This window comes from Rousettus aegyptiacus, unplaced genomic scaffold, assembly GCF_014176215.1.
Source record: "Rousettus aegyptiacus isolate mRouAeg1 unplaced genomic scaffold, mRouAeg1.p scaffold_m13_p_1, whole genome shotgun sequence".
Taxonomy (NCBI): domain Eukaryota; kingdom Metazoa; phylum Chordata; class Mammalia; order Chiroptera; family Pteropodidae; genus Rousettus; species Rousettus aegyptiacus.
In genome coordinates this window covers 81,209,044-81,227,916 of record NW_023416284.1, presented here as the reverse complement: position 1 = coordinate 81,227,916, position 18,873 = coordinate 81,209,044, and the positions used below count along the sequence as shown (strand labels likewise).

Genomic DNA, 18,873 nt, shown 5'->3' with positions numbered 1-18,873 from the left:
TGCCATCACTGCCCTAATTCAGACTCTCATCCTCTCTCCTTTGAACACCTCCTCTCCAGTCTTGAACCCCATGACTGAGAATGGTTCAAGTCACCCACATCCTTAAAACAGATCAGAGTCTGACTCTCTAGCCAGTTTTTGATAAATGCTACTCAAGAAAACAGTAAAATAAAAATATTGATGTGCTGAGGACATTTCAGTGCTTTATGAGGTTAATAATGTAGATGTGCAACTGATAAACTCCTATAAATGCTTGAGTATGTGATTACTATACCTATGAATGACATAGCTCAATATGTAAAGGTTACACTTTTAGACTCCCAGCATGACAAAGACAGAAGGGACTTCTGGCATATAACACTCAACGTCTACCAGCACCCATGCTCCATGCTTAATTCTCTCTGTCCCTCTCCTCTGAAAAGACTGAAAAAAATTAAATGCTTCTCTTACAGTTAAGGGTAGCAAGTGAGACATGAATAGCTTGCTGAAAGCTTCTGGGAAAGCTTTTGTTCTGATAACAGGAGCAGGCTTTGCCATCTTTCCTTTTTTTTTTTTTTTTCTACCACAGACAGAAATATGAAGCCTGGAGCTGTGGGTCAAGAGAATCTTCCTGCTACTGGCTTTGACACCTTTGGGCTCTTGTGATTGGGCTCCAGGGTAAGAAATTTACTCACAGATCCTATCTTTACTTTGGAGGCCTCACATCTGCTGTTTTGAGGGGGAGAGCTGGTAAGAAATATAACTGAGAATTCTTTCCTTAGAATGACCCTCCCTTAACAGCATATCAGAGAAATAGGGTGCCCATGTTACAGTAACAGCAAATTAACACCACAGGCTGACCTAAATTTTCACAGCTCCAGCTACAGGTTAGCAAAATCTATAATTAACGTTCTGCTTCATGCCTTTCATAATTTGTCATGCCTGCAGGCTCAGAGGTAGAAAGAGACAAAAGACCCCACAGACTACCAGGCATGTTTTTCAGCCACACCCACCTCCTCAAATTCATTAACACCTCCCACCTACCTCACAGATTTTTGTGTTCTACCAACAGCTAATGAATGCAGTTATCAAAGCCCTGAGACCATCTGCAGCACATGCGGCCCTGTTCATTTTCTTTAATCAGAGAGCCCAGCACACAGTGGGTTTGTCTGGGGCCAACAAGAAAGGCAATTTACTTAAATATTTAAAAAGATAAAGAAACTTCATATGAAGGAGAGTCCTCTATAAATAAATCTCATGACCTAGGTTCTGAGGACAACAACAAAAGGAAACTCCAGTGTATTAACACATGCCAGCTCATGTTATGTAAAGTCACAGGGAAAGAGAAAGAGACAATAATAAAGAATTTAATGTGAACTGGAAATAGTGAAGTGTAAAGTAATTTTTTTCTGTATTTTTAATTTATAATAGATTGCTCTATGCAACAGTTACAGTTTTTAAAAGTAGTAAATATATCGATCTATATTGATAAATCTAATCTTGTAAACATTCTAAAAGATTTTCAAAGAGATTCTTTTATATGTCCTTTATTGTCTACAAAATATTCTCTTTTTTGTTTTCTAAATCAATTTTCACATTCTAGCTTTCCTGAAATTGAGGGCCACCTACATATACAAACCTTTGCAACTTAATTTCATTTCCAGTTAACTTGTCTCTTCTCATTACAGCAATTACTTTTAAAATAGAATTTCCATAGCTTTATTTGATCCTATTGAAACAAGTACTGCATTTTAAGAGAATTATTTCTGAGCCCTAATGAGTGTCCAACACTATTTTTTTTTTTTTCAGTCTTAGCCCTACAGAAGTAGTGAAGCCTGAGGTTGTTGTGGTACCCCTTGAATGACGTGAGATGCAGAAAAGACTAATCATGACAAATATTCTATCATTGGTCTTTTGAGGCCATTTAGAAATGTGCTTGATTTCTCATGCACTAAATAGTAGAAAGTGGAATTTTGTCTTTTTTTTGTTTTTTGTTCCTACAATAAATTTGGAACAAGAAAGTCCTTAAATGTACAGTGGGTCCTCTGTACATTTCATTCAATGTCATTTCATTATAATGTTAATGAGAAAATACATCAATTCTTGCTGGAGCCACTGTCTGTGTGGAGGATGCACATTCTCTACCCATGTCTGCATGGATTTTCTCTGGGGACTAGTTTCCTCTCACATCCCAGAGATGTGTGTGAGGGGTGAAGGGGTATGTATACATTGTCCTGGTCTGAGTGAGTGTGTCTGTGTGTATGTGAGAGCACAGTGAAAATCCTGTTTAGGGTGGGTCCACCTTGCACCCTGAGCTGCCAGGAGAGGTTCTGGACACCCGTGCCTTGAACTGCAACCAGTGTTTCATATTAGAAGTGTTTGGGGTCTTTCTTTAGAAGTTTGGTGATTTTTTTGTGATCAGAAATATGCTGTAGGAAATTGACTTTTGTTTATATCAATTAGCCTATCATAAAACTGGTTTTGTTACGTCATTCTGTTTAAAGTGGCAATTTCCTAGAACCTACTGATGACATTAAATGAGGACTTACTGTAATAATGCCTATAATAGGCCATACATATTAGACTACAGCTTAACTCTGAAAGTGGCACATTATGAGCTCTAAGAAGGATTTAAAGTACATATTTGTTTTTAAAATACACAAATTTTTATCCCAAAGGCAATTTGCTATACTTCTCTTCCCTCATCTTTTTACTAAAGGAACAGAAGTAATACTACGCTTTTTGTAAAAAAAGGACTTCAGATGCTCACTGTAGTGGATGCTGTGGTATGGTGCCCACACCTTTCCTGTTCAGATGGAGGCATCAATGTCTCTGATGCTGAGAGTGTTGATGGCTCACAGCTCTCACTGAGTTATTTTCAGGGGTTTGCCCTAAGCCATAGAGAGTCAACTACAGTAATTATCCCCTTCATGGGTGGAGGGGGGGGCGGGTGGGTAGCTTGTAGTCAATGTCCAGTCAGTGCTAGTGTGTAAAGAGCCCGTGTCCTTGCCTCAGGACTGGACAACTCTGAAGATCAAATCCAGCTCCAGAATTCACTATGGGAATTCACTGAGGCCTTCGTTGATGGTGGTTCAACTCCTCCCTCTAGCCAACACTGAATCCTTTAATCTCTCACAGTTGTTGATCCTGAGAGCACTCCATAATCAACTTTTACCGCACATGTTAACATCTCAGAATTTGTTTCCTGGGAAACCAATCCAAGATAGTTATCATTTTTTTTTTAAACTTCCATTATTATAGTTATTTTCTTAATGGTCAGTAGGAGAATATCTCAGACCTCAGACAAGTACAATTCAAGGGCAAATCTCCCCTGTCTTGTTCTCATTGCCTTAAATATTTGTCTATAAAGGTGGAGATAAAAATTTCTATGAAGTTAGAACATAACTGTGGACAGAGCTTCAAAGGGTATTTGTTGACATGCATGGAATGATTAGTCCATTATAACTGTGTAAGGGCATTTTAATCAAATCTAGTTCAAACCAGGATGTGCACACATGTGTTCATGAGACAGAGAGAACTATATAAACTTTCATCAGATTTTAAAATATTAAAAATATTATCTGTACATTCCTTTCTCAACTGAAATACACATTATTAAAAATATTAACAGTAATAGTCCATTCCCTAAATGTACTTAACTTGTGGTTATTTAATTTTTCCTAACACTGAAAGGGCAGTTTAATTTTCCCTTCTCTTACCCACAAGTGGGATGACAAACAATTCTGCGTAGAAATTAAGCATCACACTGATGCTGTTTATTCTGACTCGGGGTTTCTTTTCTCTTCTCCCACTTCTACTCTGGCTTGAACCAATTTCCCCACATTTATACACAAATTTGCAATGTAAATGCAAATAAGCACAAACCATATTACCTGATTAGTAAGGGTCACAGATTTTTTTCTAAGAAAGTATTTTAGTTTTAATTTTATTACTTTTAATTTATTTATATATACTACGACACGGATCAATACTTTTACACAGGTGCCTTTATATAATCGTAGCATGCTTACTTTGTTTCCTCCCTATCTTGTTTGATTTCCCTTCCCTTTCCTTCTCCTATTTTGTCTACACTCCCAGCAGGAAACCTGTGTCAACACCTATATGCGTACTTCATATTATTTTCTATACTCACAGTATTATACATATCGATGCACATATACAGTTGCACACACATATAGATTTTATGTTCACTCTTCTACATTTTGTTTTCTCACTCACTACTCTTTTTTTTAGTTTATTTATTTAAATTAGTTTCAAGTATACAGTACATTGGTTAGACATCTATATAGTTCATAAAATGATCCCTCCATTGCTCCCTTCCTCCCCTGGCCTTCCACCTAGCCAACATATTAATGCTAACTGCATTCTCTATACCTTACTCTCCATCCCCATGACCATCTATCAACTACTAATTTGTATTTCTTTAACACTTCATCCCTTTCTTTCAGCCCTCCAACCTCCCTTCCCTCTGTCCATCACCAAATTGTTCACTATATTTGTGTCTATTTTTGATTAGTTTGTTCTTTTTGTCCTTTAGATTCCTCATATAAGTGAAATCATATAGTATTTATCTTTCTCTGTCTGACTTATTTCACTCAGTATAATAACCTCTAGGTCCATCCATGTCACTGCAAATGGTAGGAATCCATTTTTTCAATGGCTGAGTAATATTCCATTGTATATATGAACCACAATTTCTTTATTCAATCATTTGTTAATGGACATTTAGTTTGCTTCCATATCTTGGCTATTGTAAATTGTGCTGTCATAAATATTGGGGTGCATAGATCTTTACAAATTATTGTTTTGCTTATTTTTGGATCTCACTACCTCTCTCGAAGTTCTCCAGAATAATTCTAATTCATTCTTTTTTGAAGAAGAACAGCCCATTATGTGACTATATCACAATATTTTAAAACATTTCATTGAGACATTTATTTTTAGTTTTTTGTTACTATAAACAATGTTGCAGTAAATAATACACACTTTTATAAACCGGATTTTAAATATCTTTGATGTAGATTCCTAAGACTGGAATTGCTGGGTCAAAAGGCATATGTCTTTTTAATATTAATAGATATGGCAAACTGCTTTCTAAAAAGGTCATAAAATTGTATATTTATATCAGCAATGTATGCTTTTCTTTATATACTGCCAGTAAATATTACAGTCTTTTCTAAAATTTTGCCAGTCTGATAGATATTACTTTGATTTACTTTCCCCTGTACTAGTGAATTTGAGCATGTTTTTATGACTATAAGCCATTTGGATTTTCTCTTTTGTGAATTGTCTCTTTATATACTTTACATATTTTTCTATTGCTTGTTTTTATATCACCAATTTGTAAGAACTTGTTTGCCTTCTATGGTAACCCTTTATCTCTGATGCATGTTTTAAATATTTTTCCAGAGCTCATTTGTCCATTGACTTTGTGGTATTTTTGGTTGTATATTTATATTTTGATCATTTGGTCATACATATGATCATTTGTAGTATTATAATACATACATAGCAAATAAAAATACATATATTATATGTAACATATAATATATATACCAAATATGTATATACATATGTATACTAAAATCCTAAAATACAAAATACTAGTTGTTTGAGTCATTTAATTTATTAAAACAACACAAAAAAACAAAAACAAAAAATCCACATATTTTTCTTACTCCATTAAACATGCAACTGTATTAAATAATTTTATATACTTAGATCTATTTCTGGATTCTTTGCTCTACTAAACAATTTTTGTTATATGTTTGTATAGCTGCTTCTGATAGAAAATGCTCTATTACTTACAATTTCTTTGTGTAATTTTCTTGGTTATCATCGGGTAATTATTCTTTCAAATTAACTATGTTATTTCATCTAGTCTAAAAACTTTCATTGAGATCCTAATTGGAAATAAATTAAATTTGCATGTTAATCTGGGGAGACCATTTTTAAAAATGTATTGAGGCTTTATATCCAAGAACATGTTTGGTTTTTCATTGGTTTCTTTTGCCTTTCATTAAGATCATATAGTTGTTTTATATAAGTTGTGTGTCTTGTTCTATAAAATTTCTTCCTATATTTTATAGTTTTAGTTACTTTTACATGTGGAATATTTTTCCTTATTTTTATCTCTAGGCCTTTAGTGGTAAAGAAGAGAAAAGCTATTGACTTCTATCCAGCCAGTTTCAAAGTTTTATTAATAATGTGCTTATTTCCTTTAATTTGTTGGGATTTCTATATATACTATTATAGCATTAATAAAGTATAATTTTTATCTCTTATTTTCTATTGTTTATAGTAGATATTTCTCATATTGTTTATTTGCTAAAACTTTTAAAGCAATATTTTTAAAAAGTGGTGATAGTAGGTGCCTCTAATTTTTTATTATAATTAAAATTACTAACTTTTTGCCACTCAGGGTACCAAAAGTTGTTGGTTTGGGGTAAATATTATTTAGGAGATTTCTTCTACTTTTGTTTTATTCAAAGTGTTTCTAAAAACAGCTGCTAAATTTAATTATGTTCTTTTCAGTGACTACATTTGATTGCCAAATTTTTTCCTTCAATTTATTTAAGTATAGGATTAGACAGATTTCCTGAATTGAAACATTCTTGCTTTTCCGTGCATGTGTTTACTTGCTACTCTTATAAATTCCTGGAGAAATATTTATCAAAATGTGTCAAATGTTAATAGCTATTACTTAATAAAAGGTTCTATAATCAAATGAATTTGAAAAACACTGGACTAACCGAAATTAATTGGTACTTCTCAGAACCATTAAAACTAATGTACATTGTTAACTTGCAACAGATTAGGATACAAAATGTTTAGTGAACTTTATTTGACCATCCGTTTTTCATATGCTATCCCATGGTACTATATTAGAGCAGAACTTTGGGAAATGCTAAAATAGAGATTATATACTAAGATTTGCAAATATTTTCAGTATATGAGGCCAATTAAATAATGAGGGCAAGGGTGATAAAATACAAGTCACAAGTATAGGATGCCAAAACCATTTGAAGAAAATAATTTAACATTTTGTCCCAGTTGTATTCACTTCTATTTATACAAGAATCTTGCCTGGGTAGATGCAAATTATTGATGTTTCTCATTATATAGACCCATCTTAGACCATAAGGTGGTCCAGGGGCTGAACATAATCTCAGCTCCAGCTAACTGTTAAAGTATTATTCTAGGAAATAATTCAACTAAACCCCTATCCACCCTCTATTATGTGACCCATGGTATCATGACTATCTTAACATGATAACATAGATGGACATTTATGACTAGGGCTTGTACACAGCACTTACCAATGACATATTCCACCCTGAATAGATCTCTTCTGGGGTCGTACGGACGATTGAAGTCGATCTGGATGTAGAAAGACTGTCCTCTACGTACAATAAGCTTGTCGCTATCATACTTGTCAGTGTGGTGATCTATTTTGTTGGTATCCCATCTCTCCTTGAACAGGTGAACACTCGTGACATTAAGGTAGTCTATGCATAGAGAAAAGAATTGAGGTAACTATTTAGTAACTTTGGTTTAAACATAAATTCAAGAAACAAGATTTTTTTTTTCTGAAGAAGGAAAGTTTGTTGTATAAAACTCTATACACAGGGCTAGTAGGTTTGAAAGTTAGTCTCTTGTGACATTCTTGCTTTCAAAGAGGATTTGTAACAAACTTTTTTTTTCTGATCTCATTTTGCACCACATGACACTCACTTTGAGATAGATAGAGCAAGTCGATAATGTGTATTGTATAGATTTAGATACAGAGAAACTAGGACTGAAGTCCAAGTGTTCACATTCCCAGTCTCATGCTACTTTTCCTTATATCAGGTGCTTTTCTAGTGACCACCACCTAACTGCTTTACCAACTAAAGGCAAGCATGGAAGAGCAACCTTTAAAGGGGAATAATCAAATTAAACGGCCTCAAAGGATGTTCTAAGGACAGAGTTGACCATCAATACAAAATACTCTTCTTACTTCAAAAAGGGTCAAATACCTCTCCTTTTGTAATTCTAAAAGTAGATCTTGTCCCTCAAAGGCAGGCAAGAGAGGGAACAGGTATGGAGAAGGACACTAATACTTCTACAAGATAGGTATGATTGTTCTCACTTTGCACACACAGAAACCAACTTCACATTTCCCTAGCTACAAGTCAAATCGTGGTCTAAAGCCAAGACCTAAACATTTTCCCTTTAATTTTTGTATATGGGAATATAAATGCCAGTAATACATTTATCTGTGATAGCACTGGATGGATGTTAGATCTTCTTCTGCTTTTTCCCTATTCTTTCTGAAAATCATCATTTGATGTGAAGATAACTTTAAATACCCAACTACACTAGTTTATAATATCAAGTCTAGAGACAGATTTTTGTGTGTGCATATGCAGTGCTTAATGGGCACTGGGGAGAAAAGCCTAGGTGGGGAATGCACTGGCCTTTGCCTTCCCTCCATTTACCTGACCATACAAGCTGCATGGTTTGCCTTACAACTATGAACATAGTGTGCATGGAATGCACAATTACTGACCTTCTGCTGGTTCATCATTTTGCAAGACTCCAGTGACTTCCTTTGCTTTTGCACAGGAATCCTGTGTAGGATGCCTGGTTCTCTCCAGCCTCATTTTTCTTCTCATTGGGAAAACCAAGAAGTTGGGCTTATTAAGATACTCTCCAGTTCTAAACTGTAGGAGTCCCTGAAACACTCTTAATTCATTCAAAGTTCAGATAATCCTAAATTTGAATTTCAGGTCTTATAATGACTTAGGTAAGAGACATTCCTCTAAGAAGCTGAATTTTCTCAACTTGAAAATGTGGATACTAATACCTTAATAATTTTTGTGAAGATTCAGTGACATAATGATGCAATCTGTCCAACACATAATGGGTCATAGGCTTACTTGTGGATCACTGAATATGACCTTTGATGGAACCAATTTATATTTTACATGGTGTGGTGCTCAATGCGCTATTCTGACTGTAACATTGCAGTAAACAGAAAGTGCAAGATGCAGTTTTATTTTTACTTCGTCTCAGAACCTTGCCATAGTACATGGTCCCCTGAAGGGCACTTTCCTTCCATTATGCTGTGGACTTAAAGTGTTTAATTCTCTAGACCACTCTCTTATAAGCTGCCTTTCCCTTAAGTTCTCTAGCCTCATTTAGGTCACAATCCCCAGTGTTAAACCAGCCTCAGGAAGAGTTGAATAAGAAGGGGTTGAGATGGTGGAGTAGGAAAATCCTTAGCTTACCTACTCTGACAGATACACCAAAACTACAATTACATATAGACCAACTTTCTTTAAGAATGACCAGAAGACTAGCAGAATAGATTTTCTACAACTAAGGATATAGAGAAATAGCCACATTGAGAATGGTAGGAGGGTCTAGTCAGGACCCACATCCCTTGTGTGGCATCACAAGGGATTTCACAACCATGGAAGTCTCCCTTGTGTCATGATAGATCTGAAGCCCACATTGAGCTCCCCAGCCCAGGGGAAACTTCACCAGGAAGAGGAGTTCACATAACATCTGGCTATGAAAACTAGTGGGGCTTATGTCCAGGAGAGTAGAGGGCTTTAGGAAACCAATTCTGCTCTTAAGAGACTTGAGCAAAAACTTACTCTCTGGGAGTTCCAGCACTGTGTCAGCAGTCTGAAGAGCTCCTGAGTGATATTGAAGGATACACTGACTGATTTTAGGGTGAGTGCTGCAAGAGCAGGAATTTGTTGAATATCTCTAGGGAGAAAAGCTCTAGCAAATGCCTTTTATTTTTTTAATACTCCTAGCTGGCCTGAACCTGGCAGGCACCATTTCTAACACTGTTCATTAACTTTACTAATACTCTTCACCTTACCCCAGTTTTCCCCTGAGGCCTCACTCTGTCCAATCTGCCCACCCAACCCAACACCCCTCCAAAGCAGCTCCTACACTGCTACATCTATTGGAAATCCTATTCCAGCACTGGCGCCCTCCAAAGAGGCCCCAGCCCCACCCTACCACACCTGGTAGGCAATTTCAGCCAGGACCAGTGCCCCTACAAAACAACTCCCATTGTGAGGGGATAGCCCTCACACACCAGCATGCCTACAACTTGGGCAAGCTGTGCAGCCAGCCATGCTGGTGGTCTGCCTTCATACCAGCACATTCATAGCAATTGTGGCCAGCTCTCATAGTCAGCCAGGCCAGGGGCCAGCCCTACCTACCAGTGCACCCACAATAGTTATGCCCGAGCCTCACAGACAGCTGGGCTGTGGACCAGCCCCGCCCACCAATACATCTGAAGCAGTTGCAGCCAGGTCTCACAGCCAATCACCCTAGGGGCCACCCCTGCCTATCAGCATGCCTGTAGCAACTGTGGCCCAACCACAACAGGAGAGAGCATATAACCTACACAGGGGACAACCCTGGAGAACCTGGCTCTGTTGAATAGGAATTATTTCACTATTGGGCCCCATAGGACACCTTTTATGTAAGACCACTCTTTCTATACAGGGAGACATAGCTGATCTGCCAAATACCTAGAAACAAACAGAGAGTTGGACAAAATAAAGAGACAGAAAAATATATTCCAAAAGAACAAGAATAAGACCAAAAAAAAAAAAGAAGAAGAAAAGGAAATAAACAACATAGAGATAAGCAGTCTTCTAGATAAAGAGTTAAAAAATAATGATCATAAGGATGCTCACCAACCCAGAGGAATGAATGAACAGGTGAGAACATCAACAAAGATATAGAAAATATAAAAAAGAACCAATTGAAACTGAAGAATATAATAGCTGAAATAAAAAGAATACACTAGAGGGAATCAACATCAGATGAGATCACGCAAAAGAACAAATCAGGAATCTAGAGACACGGCAGTGGAAATCACCCAATCAGAATAGTAAAAAGTAAAAGAATTTTTAAAAATTGAAAAGAAAGTTGAAGGGACCCTGAGACAACATCAAGCCTACTAATATTCACATTATAGGGATCCCAAGAGGAGAAGTGAGAATGAAAGGGAAAGAAAACCTTTTTGAAGAAATAATGGCTAAAAATTTCCCTAACCTGGTGAAGGAAACAAGCATCCAAGTTGAGGAATTACAGAGTCACAAACAAGATGAACCCAACAACCCCACACCAAAACACATTATCAATGGATAGGTCATCCAGACAGGACATCAACGAGGCCTTAAAAGACACATTTGAACAGCCTAAGAGTGTGTATATGCGTATGTGTATATATGTGTATATATGTGTGTGTGTATAAATAAATATATATATATATTAATGCCATTATGGCATTCCATCCATAAACCGCAGAATACATATTTTTCTCAATGGCACATGGTACATTCGCCAATATAGATCACATGTTCAGTCACAAAATAAATCCCAATAAATTTAAGAAAATTGAAATCACATCTGACATCTTTTTTGACCACAATGGCATGAAACTAGAAATCAGTTACAAGAAGAATACTGGGGAGAAACTACATGGATGCTATACAACATGCTACTAAAAAAAAGATTGACCAACAAAGAAATCAAAGAGGAAAAAAAAAATACCTTGAGACAAATGACAATGGAAACATAACTTTCCCAAATCAATGAGATGTAGTAAAAACAATTCTAAGAGGGAAATTTATAGTGAGGTAAGTCTACCTCAAGAAACTAGAAAACACTCAAACAATCTAAACTTATAACTAAAAGAACAAGAAAAAGATAGTAGAAGGAAGGAAATATTAAAAATCACAGTAGAAATAAATAAAATAGGGACTAAAAAGAAGAGATTAGGCTTCCAGTCAAGATGGTGGGGTAGGTAAACGCTATGCTTGCCTCCTCTCACGATCACATTAAAATTACAACTAAACTACAGAATAGCCATCATTGGCAATCACCTGATGTGTAGCTGAACAGAAGTCCTACAACCGGGGACACACAGAAGAGGCCACCTCATGATTGGTAGTAGAGGTGGAAAGCCAAAATGGACTGGTCCTACACTTTCGTGTGGTAATTGAGAATCAGGAGAAATATTTTAGCTGTGAGTTTCCCCCGGAAGAGTAAGCGGTCTGGGCCCTACACCAAGTCCCCCAACCCAGGTTTCCAGTGCCAGGAAGAGAAGTCCTCACAACTCTGGCTGTGAATATCAGCAGAGATAGTGGCTGAGTAAGATGAAGGGCAGCTGGAGTCACAGACTTTCCTCTTAAGGAGACTGTGCATGAACTTACCCGCTGACAAACTCACTTGCTCTGAGCTCTGGGGCAACAATTTGAAAGGCGCCAGGGACATATGGGGAGGAACTGAGATGTCTGACTTCAGGCTGAGGGCTTGTTGGGACAGCTTTCTCCCAGAGAGAAGTGCTGGTAGATGGCATTATTCTTTTGTTGAGCCCTCCCCTTCTGGGCCTGAAGACCCAAGTGGGTGCCACATCTAAGTCTCCATCAACGTAACTAACATTGGCCAACCCACCCTGATGATTCCCTGAGACTTCTACCCTCCTGACGTGTGGGCCCATCCAAGCCACTTCCAGTGGATGTTCCATACAAATGGCTTGTCTTGACTCATGCTGCAGACTTCCCCAAAATTTCTCAAAAGTTCACAAAACCTAAATAAGCAGCATTTGGCCTCAGTGTATCCTGTATCTCTTGCTGAGCAGCTCCAAACCCAGCACTAGTGGCAGCCAGTCTCAATTTTCAGCTTGTCCTTTCAGCTTGTCCTCTCAAGGCACTTCCAAGCCCAGCATGGGTGATGGCCATCTGTGGATTACTTGGTGGCTCATGCCAGGTGTCCCTGAGCAGGGCACAGGATGCACTTGAACCTAGCCTTCAGCAAGGGCTCTCCCAGGAGGCCTCACCTGTGCACCCAGTGGATGGCTTCAGTCTGAGCCAGAGCATCACCCTGAGTTACATCTGATGAGGTCACACCCAAAGGGCAGACAGGGAAGGAATCAGAGCCCTGCTAAAGTGAATCCTGTTCTGTAGAGCCAGCCCTTGCACAACAGCTTTTACATTGGTCATGGCCAGTCATCACAATGAATCAGCCAGCCTGAGGGTCAATCCCTCCCATTGATGAACAAACAGCAACCAATGCTCAACTACAACAGGAGGGTACCTACAACACACACAAGAGAAACTCCTAGGCATCCAGCTCAGGTGACCAGAAAACTGTGTTACCGGGACCCACAGCACACCTACTGCAAAATGCCACTCTCCTAAGACTGGGAGACATAGCAGCCATATCTAATATATAACACAAGTAGGTAGCCAAAATTGTAAGACAAAGAAACATGTCTCACATGAAATAACAGAACTATGCTCCAGAAAGATAACTAAACGAAATGAAGATAAGCAATCTACCAGATGCAGAGTTTAAAACACTGGTTATAAATTTGCTCAATGAACTTAAGGAAAGAGTAGAAGAACTTGTGATAACTTAGAAAACATAAAAGTAGAGACAGAAAACATTAAAAAAAGACCAGTCACTAATGAAAAATACAATAATCAAAATGAAGAATACCTTAAGAGTAGATTAGATGAAGCAGAGATCAAATCAGTGATTCAGAAGATAAAGTAGCAGAAAACATCCAATCTGAACAGCATTAAAAGAAAAGAATCCAAAAATGAGGCTAGTTTAAGGGATCTCTGGGACAACATTAATTGTGCAACATTCGCATCATACAGATACCAGAAGGGTGAGAGAGAGAGAGCAAGAAATTGAAAACCTATTTCAAGAAATAATGAAAACTTCCCTAATATAGAGAAAGAAATAGACATACAAAGCCAGTAAGTTCAGAGAGTCCCAAAAAAGATAAACCAAAGAGGCCTACACCAAGATGTAATATAATTAAAATATTGAAGTTTGAAGACAAAGAGAGAATCTTAAAAGCAGAAAGAGAAAAGCAGTTAGTTACCTGTAAGGGAGCACCCGTAAGACTGGCAGTTGACTTCTCAAAAGAAACTATGCAGGACAGGAGGGGTTGGCACAAGATATTCAAAGTGATGAAAACCCAGGATCTACAACCAAGATTACTCTACTCAGCAAAGCTCACCATTAGAATGAAAGGACAGATAAAGGCCTTTTCAGGCAATAAAAAGGTAAAAGAGTTCATCTTCATCAAACCAGTATTACAGGAAATGTTAGAGGAACTTTAAGAAGAAGAAGAAAAAAGCAAAAGCAAAAATAAAAAATATTAACAATAAAATGGCAATAACTACATATCTACCGACAATTACTTTAAATGTAAATCCTCCGAACAAAAGACGGGGCGGCTGAATTGGTAAGAAAACAAGACCCTTACATATGTTGCATATAAGAGACTCACTTCAGATCTAAAGATACACATAGATTGAAAGTAAAGGGATGAAAAAAAGATGTTTCATGAAAATGACAACAAACAAAAAAAAGCTGGAGTAGCAATACTTATACCATACAAAATAGAATTTAAAATAAAGGTGATAACAAGAGACAAAGAAGTACCCAGTTATCCCACTTTTGAGTGCTTATCTGAAGAAACCCAAAACACTACTTTGAAGGGACATGGGAATCCATATGTTCATTGCAGCATTATTTACAATAGCCAAGATATGTAGGCATCCTGAGTGTTCATCAATGGATGAATGAATAAATATATATCTATATATATGTGTGTGTGTGTGTATATACACACATACGCATATATACATGCATACACACATATACACACACATATATACATATATATACATATATATGTACAAAGAATATGACTCAGCCATAAAGAATGAAATCTTGCCATCTGCAACAACATGATGGACCTAGAGAGTATTGTTCTGAGTGGTTTCAGTCAGAGAGAGAAAGACAAATGTCAAATGTAGAATCTAGAGAACAGGATAAACATACAAACAACAGAAAAAAAGCTCATAGATATAGTATTGTAATAACTATGTATGATGTCAGATGGGTACTGGATTTATTGGGGTAATCATAAGTCATATAATGTCTAATTGCTATGCCGTATACTTGAAACTAATATAAAATAATATTGAATGTCAACTGTAGTTGAAAAATTAAAAATTTTTTTAAAAGAAAAGATTAATGAAACTCAACAAAATCAATAAACCTTTAGCCAGACTCATCGAGAAAAAAAATGAGAAGGCCCAAATAAATAAAATCAGAAATAAAAGAGAAGTGACAACCAACACCACAGAAGTACACAGGATCATAAGGGAATGCTACAATCAATTATACACCACCAAACTGAACAACCTAGAAAAAAATAGATAAATTTCTATAAACATACAATCTTCGAAGACTGAATCAGGACAAAACAGAAAATTTGAACCGACTAATAACTACTAATGAACCCAATCACTAATCAAAAAACTCAAACAAAAGTCCAGGACAGACAGCTTCATAGGTGTCTTTAAACCAAACATTTAAAGAAGAATACTTATCCTTCTTAAACTATTCCAAAAAATTGAAGAAATTCTTCCGAACTCATTCTGCGAGGCCAGCAACACCTTGATACCCAAACTGCCAAAAACACTACCGAAGAGAGAAAATTACAGGCCAATATTCCTGATGAATATAGATGCAAAAATTCTCAATGAAATATTAGCAACCTGAATTCAACAATACATTTGAAAGGATCACACACCATGATCAAGCGAGATTTATTCCAGAGATATAAGGATAGTTCAATAGCCACAATCAGTCAACATGATACACCACATTAACAAAATAAACGGTAAAAACATGATCATCTCCATAGATACAGAAAAAGATTTGAGAAAATTCAACATTCATTTATAATAAAAACTCTCAACAAAGTGTGAATAAAGAAAATATAACTCAACATAATAAAAGCCACATGTAACAAACCCATTGTTAACATCATATTCAATGCTGAAAAGCTGAAAGCTTTTTCTCTAAGATCAGGAACATGACAAGATGTTCACTTTCACCACTTTTATCTAAGACAGTATTGGAAGTCCACAACAATAAGACAAGAAAAAAAAAGATATCCAGCTTGAATGGAAAAAATAAAATTGTCATTATTTGCAGATGACAGAATACTAAAGATTCCTCCAAAGAGGTATTATAACTAATAAATAAGTTCAGTAAAGTTGCAAATTAAAAATTAATATACAGAAACCTGTTGCATTTCTATATCCTAATAACAAAGTATCAGAAAAAGAAATTAAGAATATAATCCGGTTTACAACTGCATCAAAAAAGAATAAGTTTAACCAAGGAGACGAAAGACACGTACTCTGAAAACTGTAAGACATTAATGAAAGAAATGGAAAAAGACACAAATAAATGGAAAGACATACCATGCCCAGGTGTGGGAAGAGTTAATATTGTTAAAATGTCCATATAACTCAAAGCAATCTATAGAGTCAATGCAATCTGTATCAAAATTCCAATGGCATTTTTTATAGATGTAGAACAACAATTGTAAAATTTGTGTAATTATAAAATTTGTATAGAACAACACAAGATCCCAAATAACCAAAGCAATCTTGAGAAATGAATACAAAGTTGGAAGTATCATACTCTCTGATTACAAACTACACGGTGAAGTTATAGTAAACAAAATAGTGTGGTACTGGCACAAGAACAGACATATATATATAGATCAATGGAACAGAATGGAGAGCCCAGAAATGAACTCACCCTTATATGATCTAGTAATCTAAGACAAGGGAAGAAAGAATATGCAATGGAAGAAACTCTCTTTGATAAATGATATCAAGAAAACTTGAGAGCTACATGCAAATAAATAAATAAATAAATAAAGTGTACCAGTTTCTCACACCATATACAAAAATAAACTCAAAATGGTTTAAAGACTTAATGTAAGACCTGAAACCATATAACTCCTAGAAGAATACATAGGTAATCAACTCTTTGACATGGGTCCTAGTAATAATTTTTTCATGTTGTTTCCTTGAGCAAGGACAGTAAAAGCAACAATAAACAAATGAGACAACATCAAACTAAAAAGCTTTTGCACAGTGAAGAAAACATCAACAAAATGGAAAGGCAGACCAATGAATGGAAGAAGACATGTGCAAGTGACATATCTAATAAGGGGTTAATATCCAAAATGGATAAAGAACTCATGCAACTCAACATCAAAAAAACAAAAAAAATTACTAATCAGAGGACCTGAATAGACATTTCTTCAAAGAGGACATACAGATGACCAAGAGACACATGTTGAAAAGATGCTCAACATCACTAATCATTAGAAAAATACAAATTAAAATTATAATCGGATATCACCTCACACAGTCAGAATGGCTATTACCAAATAGATAATAACAAAGAGCAAGTGGTGGTAAGGATGTGGAGAAAAGGGAACTCTCATGTACTGTTGGTGGGAATAAAATTGGTGCAGCCACTATGGAAATTAGAATGGAAGTTCCTCAAAAAGTTTAAAGCAGAACTACTATACAATCCAGCAATTCTACTTCTGAGTATTCATCCAAGGGAAACAAAAACACTAATTTGAAAAGATACATGAATCTCTATGTCTATTTCAGCATTATTTACAATAACCAGGATATGGAAGCAACTTAAGTGTTCATCTATAGATGAATGGATAAAGAAGATGTGATATATATGTATACATATGTACATATGTATTCTTAAGATAATATATACTATATGTAGTATATACATATGTACATATATATATAAAATAGAATATTACTCAGCCATAAAATAGAATGAAATGCTGCCATTCGTGACAACATGAATGGATCAGAAAATATTATGCTAATTAAGATAAGTCAGACAGAAAAGAAATAAATACTGTAAGATTTCACTTATATATGGAACTTAACAAAACAAATGAACAAACAAAACAGAAACACTCATAGACATAGAACACAAACTGATGGTTGCCAGAGGGGAAGGGAGTGGGGAGATGGGCAAAATGTGAAGGCCATTTAAAACTTTTAGTTATAAAATAAATAAGTCATGGGGATACAATGTGCAGCATAGGGGATATAGTCAATCATATCATAGTTACTAGACTTATGGTTACTAGACTTATGGTGGCAATCTCTTTGTAAGGCATATAAATGTAAAATCACTGTGCCGTAACCTGAAACTAATATAGTATTGTATGTCAGTTATACTTTAAAAAAAAAAAAGGAAGAAAGAACTAGAGAATCATGAATGTCCCAGTTTCAAATGACCTTAGTAATCAACTCACCTGGCCCTCTTTCTTGGGACTGTGCCTTTTAATAATGTTTCTTATTTAAAAAGTCTAATATCCTAATTTCTTAGAAACAAGTTTAATCAGCTCTCCATTCTTCAGCACCAATGGAAAGAATAAACCAATATTTTAGCCTCACAGAATCTCAGAGGGTAAAGGTACTTTCTAGACCATCTGGTAGGGCTGTTATCTACTGCATGAAATATTTCTGTGAAAATCCCAATTTAAGCTTTTTACCTCCATCTGAACAGGGAACCCACAATCTCACAAAGCAAACAGTTCATTTTAAAACAACTTTAATTATTTGAAAAATCCTTTTAAGATGAACTGACATCTGCTTCTCTGTAATTTTTCTAACCGTGCATCCTGGTTCTGACTTCTGGATAAATATAGAATACATTTTATTCATTTCATCTGCCACTCTTTAGATTTATGAAGACTACTGTTAGGGTTCCTCTAAGTAAAAAATTCTTCATATCTTCAGCTTTTCCATATCTTTTACCCATTACTCTGTTCTGGAATACATATTCCATTTTGTAAAATTCATCTCTTGTATTTCCCCTAGAATTAAATACATTACTAGTTCTGGTTTTTCCAGTGAAAAACAGTGAGACCAGTACATCTTTTGAAATAAATAGTACATTTTTATTATTTCAGTC

General features: G+C 35.9%; 1 protein-coding gene across 2 annotated transcripts in view; it reads right to left on the bottom strand.

The window, feature by feature from the left end:
* Nucleotides 1-18,873, bottom strand: part of F13A1 (coagulation factor XIII A chain) — a 168,052-nt gene that overhangs the window by 138,616 nt on the left and 10,563 nt on the right. For both annotated transcript variants that reach the window (XM_016160997.2, XM_016160998.2), the window contains exon 4: nt 7,320-7,508. In XM_016160997.2, the coding sequence (XP_016016483.2) occupies nt 7,320-7,508 (189 nt within the window). The remainder of the gene's footprint in view (nt 1-7,319; nt 7,509-18,873) is intronic.